Genomic DNA, 8,850 nt, shown 5'->3' with positions numbered 1-8,850 from the left:
TCCATTCAGGGAGATTGATTTGAGTCCTAGCCTCCTGTTTTCCACCTCCCTCAATCACGTTTTCATCTCCCTAGCCCCTGGTTTCCAGACTCCTTCCAGGGCCAGGTCTGGTCCCCTTTGCCTACACTCCATGAAGAGCACATGACCTTCCAGCCTCTAATTTTTCCCTCAGTGACCCAGACTCCTTAACTTTCTTGGGGTTCTGAATTCAGAACCCCAGTCTTTGTCTCCAGGGACCCTAATTTTGTACTCCTAACTCTCGCCTTGGGGCCCAGTGGACCCAAGAATTTTCCCCTTCCCCAAATCCTAGAGACCTTGAACTAGAATCCCCCAGTACTAAATCCATTCAGGGCCCCAATGCCAGGTATAACAATCACAAACTATGTGCTGGACACTCTAAGAACTACCTTATGATGTATTTACTATTATTATCCTTATTTTACAGATAAACTGAGGCATAGAGAGGTTATCAGTAACTTGTCCAAAATCACAGCAAATGAGTACAGCAGCTTGGATTTGAATCCAGCCCACATGCCTCTGTAGACTGCCGTACTGGTATCCAATTTCTGGGTCTCCTGAGTACCAGCCTAGTCACTGAACTGCCCATCCCTCACCCCTTCAGGGAGCTGAGATGACCAACCACTCTCCTGCCCCCTTGCTCTGGCCCCATCAAGATAACCAGACATCCCATCATCCAGTTTCCTTCCCTTGCAAGAACCTAGGATGTCAGTCCTCCAACTCTCAATTCTATATCAGGACTCCAGACGCCTGGTCCCCTGCCCCTCACTTTTTACTAGCACCCAAACCTTCCAAGAGACCCAGGTATATGGTAATCACATCCCACCCTGATTCAATAACTCAACAATAAATAATAATAATAATAATAATAATAATAAACATTAAGTCCCTGGTACTGCACTTTGCACTCTGTTTAAAACCCTCTAGTGGCTTCTCACTGCCCTTAGAATAAAATCCAAGCTCCTTCTCCTAGTCTTCAAGGGCCCTCTTTGATTTCCCTTCCTACCACTCCCTCCAGCTCCCTGTAATCCAGCCACACTGGTCCTTCTGTCTGCTCTCCAAACAACCTGAGCTTGTTCAAGCCTCCAGCCTCATTTCTTCTTCCTCCAGCACTGAAATGAGTCCTGTCCTCGGCTCAGATGTCACCTCCCCACAAAGCCCTTGCCTGATCACCTTGTTTAAAGTCGCTTCCTCTCGTGTGCGGTCTTTATCACCTGTTTATTAGTTAATTTCCTGCAAAGCACTTAGCACCCAGTCGGAAATTTATCAACTTCATTGGTAGGTTATCTCTTTATGGTCTGCCCACCCCTACTAGGAAAGTAAACTCCATGGTAACAGCAGGCATCACATCTGTTTTCTTTATTATGACCTCCTGGTTCATAATAGATGTTCAATAAATGTTTGATGAAGAAAGGAATGAATGCGTAGCTGTGTTAGTGTACCGGTATTACCTTACTCATTTAGAGTAAGTATCCGAATTAGGACTACCGCTCTTAGTGTATTGTAATATTAGTATTATGGTACCCATGTCACAGATGAGGAAAACGAGGCTCAGAAAGTTGAAATAATCAGTTGAGGTCCCCCACACAGGAAATGGTGGCACTGGCATTAACTTCTGCCCCCTACCCCCTTCCAGAATTTCACGTGTTCTCATTTTCCATCCCCTGACCCTCACTGTGAGGCCAGCTCCCCCCCCCAAACTTTCAACCCACTCCACGCAGCAGGAATCTGGCCTGCTCCCCCAGAGCCCCGTTCCTCTAAGTATCCAGTGCTAAGCCCCATCAGGGAAAGCAGACATCCGGCCTGGGACAAGACCCAGTCTGGAGGCCTGAGAATCAGGCCCTCCCTCTGCTTGATGCTTGCCCCACCCTGGCGCTGCTCAGCTCCCTGGGCTCCCAGGACTCCTCATCTCAACGCTGGGAGGGAGCCCCAGATGATGCCTGTCTGGGGGCAGTGGGTGGGAAGCCCAGAGAATGAGGAACCCAAGTGCCTAGTCCCTCCCTCTGTCTGCAGACCTCAGCTGGGTGCGGTGCGAGTGGGTATAAAAGGGTCAGTATATATTGAGAGGAGCAGAGAGAAAAACCAGGAGAGTGAGAAGAGAGAAAAAGAAGGTAGTATAGGCAGTGAGGGCTGCAGAGAGAAGGAGGGAAGAAAGGAGGGCGAGAGAAAGAGAGAGAGATCCCTATTGGAGGGGAGAAGGAGGGCTAGAGCCAGAGGGGAGAGCGAGGGAGGGAGGAAGGCGGTGAGAGAGGCGGGGGCCTCGAGAGGGTGGAAGGAGGGAGAAGGGCGGGGCGCGGAGGCCCCAGCAAGGGACGAGACTCCAACTCTGACTTTTTCTGCCGCTCTCGGTAAGTTTCCAGCCCGTTATTCAGACTGAGATTTATTTACTTGGGAGTGCAGCAGTTTGGGAAGGATACCCCCAGGCTGAGAAGGATGCCCCCACTTTCAGACCCCGCGGAAATCCTTGTAATTTAAGAAGTGATCTCTTAGCACTTGGGGTGGAGATTCGGGAAGGGGTGGGGCCCGGCAAGGATTCGGGGTTCTCAGCAGAGCCCTCCACTGGTAAACTTCTTTTGGTTTTTCCCCATGGCTGTCCACTCTCTCCTGAGGACCCTGAGATCAGGGCTTTGCCAGAGAACACCCCACATCTGGGGGACCTCCAGGCACCCCATTTCTGGAAACTGAAGGGTTTTGGGAGGCTGGCTCCTTCTTGTCAAGCCTCCCCCTGCCAACACCAGCCTCCCACCCTCAGCATGGATCTCGCCCATTTTTCCAACAAGATGTCTAGCAGGCACCATTCTGGCAGCAGGGTGGGGTGGGGACCTTGTGGGCATAGCCAGGGACTGGGGTTTCCCTGGTTCTTGGAGGCAGAGGGGTGGGATGAGTCACTGGGTGACTCACTGAGTCCCCCTCCTTCCTACCCCAAGAGAGGAGGGGGGTGACTCAAGGATGCCTGTCTCTGGGGGAAGCCCCCAGCTTCTGATGAATCTGGAGGGGTATCAGCTTGAATTTTCATATCCTGGCCCATATGTGCCCAGGATCAGGACTTTGAGGAGACGGGAGGCCACACTGCTAGTCCTACTCCCTCCTGGACCCAAGAGTTCATCCCTGGCTTGATCCAACCTCTGGAGAATTCAGGAGTCCAGGCCTCCCAGCCTCCTCCCTGCTCAGACTCAGGAGTCCCGGCCCCCACCCCAGCCCTCTTATGCATCACCCCCAGGAGTCTGGACTCAGCCCCCTTCTCCACCAGAATTGGAACATCTCACTTGCCCTTGTGCCAGCCTCTTGAAACGACCATCTCCTGACACCCCCCAGCCCAGACTTCCACCGCAGCCATGTCTCTCCTCCTGCTGGTGGTCTCTGCCCTTCACATCCTCATTCTCATCCTGCTTTTCGTGGCCACTTTGGACAAGGTAAGCCCACTCCAGCAGCGGGGCAGCTTCTCCTGCAGACTCCTCCACACCCCTCTTCTACAGTCACTCCAGCCCCACCCCTTTTCCCTAGCATCTACCCTTCCGAGTTCTGCCACTGATGCCTCTACCCTGCCCTCCCCCCCCACTGCTCCCACCCCTTCTTACTAAATCCACACCTTCCCCAGTTCAATGCCTTCCAGCACCTCACCCTTTCCCAACCCTTCCCACAATCTCCCTGATACCGCCCACTTTCCTTTCCTAACCCTGCCCTTCTTTCTCGGTCTATCCCAGTCCTGGTGGACACTCCCGGGGAAGGAGTCCCTGAATCTCTGGTATGACTGCACGTGGAACAATGACAACAAAACGTGGGCCTGCAGTAACGTCAGCGAGAATGGTGAGGGGCATCTGGGACCGGTCTGCAAGGGGAGGGGTTGCCCCAGGTCTCCTCCCAGAACCAAGAACTAGGGAACCCCTCAAAGTTTGAGTGGGCAGGTCTGGGCCCCAATGCTGAGTGAGTGAGGCTGATTATGACCCTCTTATCTGGGATGGTAGGGGGCAATATGCTCATATTCTAGAGAGGATGAACTAAAAGCCCCCCTCCTTTATGATTCAGAAAGAGTGGAGGCCACATGCAATGGTTTAAGGAATGGGGAGAAAGCTCCCAAGATTCTGAGAAAGTAGGATTATGTTTTCAAAGTTCTAAGGAGATGGGACTGGTATTTGGAATGGATGTCCAGCACCAATTTGTCCAAGTTCCAAGGGATTGAAGCTGGAACCACATTACAGTTCTAGAGGGGCGGGGCTAAATCCTTCCAAGGTCCTGAACAAGGTTGGGGCGGGGGTACAGTGCTGATGCATCTGAGTTATAAAGGATAAGAGCTGTATCCTTCTAAATTTCTAAGTGAAAGAAAAATGAAAGATTAAATGCTTTTTCCCTAAGAGTGAAGCAAGAACTTCTGTTCTCACCAGTTCTATTTGGTGTTGTACTGGAGGTAGCCAATGCAACAGGGCAAGAAAAGGAAATAAAAGGTATTAAGAGGGGGGAGGAAAAAGTAAAAATGTCTCTATTCCTGGCAGACATGTTCATGTAAAAAACCCTAAAGAATCTTGAAAATAGCTTTCTAGAACTGATAAGGGAATTTAGCAAAGTTATAGGAATCAAGGTCAATATAAGTGATACTCTTAAGCATCCAAACTTTTATGGCTCTAAACGGGGTGGGGCAGTGAATGATGAGCAGGCCGGTGGAGCTGGAACTCTGGACCTACTGTGACTTCCACCTCTATCTCCTTATTGCAGGCTGGCTGAAGGCAGTTCAGGTCCTCATGGTGCTTTCCCTCATCCTCTGCTGTCTGTCCTTCATCCTGTTCATGTTCCAGCTCTACACCATGAGGCGAGGAGGGCTCTTCTACGCCACTGGCCTCTGCCAGCTTTGCACCAGTGAGCACGGGCCCCAAGGAATTGAAGGGAAGGGAGGGGGACTGTCAGGATGCTGGGGGACCTGAGAATGGACATCGGGTCAAAGAAAACAAGTATCGACAGCCCAAGGACTACCTGAAGTGCCTCTGTAGGCTACCTCCCCACCTGGGGACTCACAGGAGTTGTACTTTTCACTGATTCAATGTTTTGTGGTGTGCGTCTCTGAGTCATGTGGAAGCTGACACTTAGAACTTCAAGGAGCCGGGACTGGGAAAGGTGGTGTGAGCAAATAATTTAGATCCCAGGGATGGGAGGGTGGGGATAGTTGGCTAAGTAATGCTTCAGGAGAGAACTCTGAATCATAATAGTGATTTTATAATAGCAGCCGGCTTCTGTTTCTGGTGGACCTACTGTGCATTAGACACTTCAAGGAGTTTATATACCTTAAAATTTTTTGACTTCAGGTGCAGAGAGCTAAGTTATCATAGTCCTCAGTTTCTGGAATATTCTCTTCTTAGGTTCCTCTAAAGTCCCTCCCGTTTTAATTCACTATTTTCGTGCTTGGCTCGCAGAAAGGCACTAAAAAATATTCCTTGAAGGGATGGGTGGCTGGATGGATGAATGGATGTATGGATAGTATTTTCCATTTTATGGATGAATAAAGAGCGCCCAGCTAGATAAACTAAATTGCCCAAGGACAGTATGCGGTAGGGAGCGAACCACAACTCCCAGAAGGCAGCGGTGGTGAGCACTGGCTTTCCCGCGGCTTCTTTGCCCCGTGGGTTGTTGGGAAATGCAGTCTTCTTGCTGGTACTGCATGACACCTGGTTCGTCTCCCCGCAGGCGTGGCGGTTTTTACCGGGGCGCTGATCTACGCCATTCACGCCGAGGAGATCCTGGCGGAGCGCCCGCCCGGGGGCAGCTTCGGTTACTGCTTCGCCCTGGCTTGGGTGGCCTTCCCCTTCGCCCTGGCCAGCGGCGTCATCTACATCCACCTGCGGAAGCGGGAGTGAGGGCCCCGCGTTGCCCTGCCGTTTCTGCCGGCTCCCAGCCCCTCCTTCTGAGCCCCAAAGACCCCGCGCTCAGCCCCGTCCAGAAAATAAAACCGTTTAACCGCCTGCTCCGCCTTTGCCTCCTTCCTTCCTCCCTGCCTCCTCCAGGGACCCAGGCTGCTCGTGCCTGATCGTTCCTGAACCTGGGAAAGCCCCTCCAGGCCCCCAGTCCCTTCTTCTTCTTCTTTTTTTTTTTTTAAGATTTTTTTCATTTATGTGACAGAGAGACAGCCAGCGAGAGAGGGAACACAGCAGGGGAGTGGGAGAGGAGAATCCCCGATGTGGGACTCGGCAGACGCTTAACGACTGCGGCACCAGGCGCCCCCACCCCACACCAGTCCCTTCTAAACCAGGACACAGGAAGTCGGGGTCCCAGCTGCCTTTTCCCTTACACAGACCTGAGGCCCTGGGCCCTCCCGTCTCAGGATTCCTCCCGAGTCTAGACCTCTAGGCACTTGTGGGGAAGAACCAGGCATGTGGGTTTCCTGTACTCTTTTTCCTTGTACAAGGGTGTCTTTCTCTCAACCAGGCAGGGTGTGTGTTGTTCTAGATTGTTGGTCTCTGTCCCCCCCTCCCAACTCTGGGAAGACTTTTCTGTTTCCCTCTTGGAACTCAGACACCCTCCCTCCTTAAGAGCCAGCTCCTCCTCTTTCCCCTCCCCCACCCAATTTTGCTGCTAGCCCATATGACACCTTAGTAAAAATTAGATGGCACCCCCCCCAGGCTTACCCAGCCCCACCAGGACACATGTCAGGGGCCGGGGGGGTGGTGGGGGGAGATGGCTAGATTTTACATCTGCCCGTGCCTTGGCTGTGTGCCTTTGTGCAGTGAACAATTTGCACAACCGCACATGGCTGTCCTATCTCCCTCGTTCATAAGACCCAGTCTTTGGGGAACTAGGGCCTCTCCTCAGGAACCAGGTCTTCTCTGAGATCCTCTTCCGTTACCCGCAGCCAGTCTATTTCACCAACTTCGAACCCAGTCTCTCCCTAGGACTACAGCTTTCTCTGCCTAGGCCCCACCCAAATGCATTCCCCCAAGATCGAGTCTCTCCTTTCCAGGATTCTGATGTTTTCCTTCTCTTCAACCCCTGCAGCCATCCCACTCATCCAGATTTATTAAACATGATTTATTCCTTTGGGAGAGGGGACAGGAGAGAAATTGACAGACCAATAAATATTGCACAGGCCACTGGTGGAAGAAAGATCCAGACCGAGGTAGTTTCTGCAGAAAGGGTGCGGGACCTGGGCAGGAAAGGCACCTGAGGTTGTTGGGGCCTGAGTGGAAATGAGTCTTGGTTCCTCCTGACCCTCGGTTTTCTGCCTGACGCAAGGCTCCCAACCCCTTAAGCCTGGACCAGTTGATCAGCAGTTGACCAGATAGCCTGCCTTAAGAGCTGCGGCAATTGATAGATCAGGTTTTCTTTAGAAGGTCTAATGGGTTGCTTCTATGCAGCGACAACTGGCAGCCTAAATTTGACAGTGCCCAGCAGCTGTCATTGGCAGTTGGCCAGAGAGCTGGGCTAACCGGCTCCCATTGGCTGTGGACTGGGGCTCCGCCTTGGTGAACGCGTTGGGCATTTTGCCCGGAGCGGGCTAAAAAGACAGTGATCTATGGCCTCGGGAGGGTACAGTTTAGCAACTGTGCCTAGTGGTTTGTAACACTTAACAGCTGTGATTGGCTGACACTGCTCCTCAGCCAAGCCCTGTTTGGACATTTACGGCGGGGGTGGGACTAAGGGACGGCCTAGAAGCAGAGCCAAAAAGCTTTGATTGGCTGTTCGGGGGGTGCCTAGCAACTGTAGGCTGCCTCAATTGCGAGCTTTGTTTAAGAATACTGTGTAACGGAAGTGATTGCCTGTGGGTGAGTGGAAGTTAGGGAGGGGCAAAGCATAGTAGCTTTGATTGACAGCTTATCGTGGAGGAGGCGGGGCTTAGTGTGCCTCCTCAGGTGGCTGAGCAAGGCTGGGCTTGTCACTGCCGGGTGCGGGCTGGGGGGGCTCAGAAACGACTGTGGGCAACGGGTCTAGTTTGGGGAGACCCGGAGGTGGGAACATCCCGATGCTGGGGGTCAGGGCTTGCAGGTGGGCCAGGGCCCGAGTTCCGTTGAAGGCCACGTCACAGCCTGACTGGGCCAGGAGCCAGTGCTCTACCTCCGATTGGAGCCACTGGGAGGTCTCTGCAGGGAGAGAAGCCCGTGTTGTGAGGGAGGTGACTGGGGCCTTGAAGGACCGGGAAGGGACAGCAGGGAGGGCACAGGGCAAGGAACTGAGGGGTCTGGGTCTGGGAGAAGCCTAGGGGTACGCTTGAGGCTAGCAAGTAAGTGGGACAAGGCCTAGGAGGGTACAGCTCTGGGGCTCTCATCTAGGGACAAGTCAGAGAGGTTCCTGTTGGGAAGGAGACAACCTGAGGCTCACATCGGGAGAGGACAAGAGTCTCTTTTGGAAGAAGTGCTAGGGAAGTTGGGAGCAAAGGAGGGCATGCCACACCAGGAGTCCGATGATCCAAGACCCTTATTCAGGAAAAGGTCAGAATAGGGAGGTCACCCCAGGAAGGGACCAGGTCCATTCAGATCGGAAGCTGCGTTCGGGGGGGTGGGGGGTGGGGGGTCCCATCTGCAGAGGGCCTAAGAAGTCCCCTCGGGAATTGGTCAGATCACCGGTGGGAGCTGGGAGTGCTGGGCCTGCAGCGAGGGGGTGGTGTCTCAGTGGGGCGGGGCTACTTGCGACTGAGAGGGGTGGGGGTGAGGGAGTCTTGACCCTGTAGGGACAGGACGGAGTCTATTCCAGGTGGGGCCACGTCGCTACTGGGCCGCCATGGGATGGGGGCAGAGCGGCAAAGGGCAGGGGTGGTAGAGGGTGTGGGCGGGGCGAGGGGCGGGGCGAGGGGCGGTCCTTGGGGGCAGGGCCGCCCACCACCGGGCGCCGGGTCCCAGGGCCGAGTCCTACCTT

General features: G+C 53.4%; 1 protein-coding gene across 4 annotated transcripts; it reads left to right on the top strand.

Moving 5' to 3' along the window:
* The first annotated feature begins 2,032 nt into the window (after positions 1 to 2,032).
* Positions 2,033 to 5,966, top strand: EMP3 (epithelial membrane protein 3). Of its 4 annotated transcripts, none has more exons than XM_011223261.3 (5): positions 2,033 to 2,366; positions 3,334 to 3,431; positions 3,723 to 3,825; positions 4,729 to 4,869; positions 5,692 to 5,966. In XM_011223261.3, exons 2-5 carry the CDS (start codon positions 3,354 to 3,356, stop codon positions 5,859 to 5,861), a joined length of 492 nt encoding a protein of 163 aa, XP_011221563.1. In that variant the 5' UTR covers positions 2,033 to 2,366; positions 3,334 to 3,353; the 3' UTR covers positions 5,862 to 5,966. The 4 variants fall into 4 exon arrangements, with proteins under 4 accessions (XP_011221563.1, XP_019653809.1, XP_002917923.1 ...); XM_019798250.2 differs by having other exon boundaries at positions 2,034 to 2,366; positions 3,300 to 3,431; XM_002917877.4 differs by having other exon boundaries at positions 2,035 to 2,366; positions 3,269 to 3,431.
* The last annotated feature ends 2,884 nt before the right edge of the window (positions 5,967 to 8,850 follow it).

The sequence above is a fragment of the Ailuropoda melanoleuca genome, chromosome 12 (genome assembly GCF_002007445.2).
Source record: "Ailuropoda melanoleuca isolate Jingjing chromosome 12, ASM200744v2, whole genome shotgun sequence".
Classification (NCBI taxonomy): Eukaryota; Metazoa; Chordata; class Mammalia; order Carnivora; family Ursidae; genus Ailuropoda; species Ailuropoda melanoleuca.
This window is presented reverse-complemented; position numbering and strand designations above follow the sequence as displayed.

What these genes read in the sequence shown, in the direction of transcription:
- EMP3 (XM_011223261.3), top strand. Translation starts at nt 3,354, where the DNA reads ATGTCTCTCCTCCTGCTGGTGGTCTCTGCCCTTCACATCCTCATTCTC. An exon ending in TCGTGGCCACTTTGGACAAG is followed by an intron (nt 3,432 to 3,722) that starts GTAAGCCCACTC and finishes GGTCTATCCCAG; the next exon opens with TCCTGGTGGACACTCCCGGG. An exon ending in CAGTAACGTCAGCGAGAATG is followed by an intron (nt 3,826 to 4,728) that starts GTGAGGGGCATC and finishes TCCTTATTGCAG; the next exon opens with GCTGGCTGAAGGCAGTTCAG.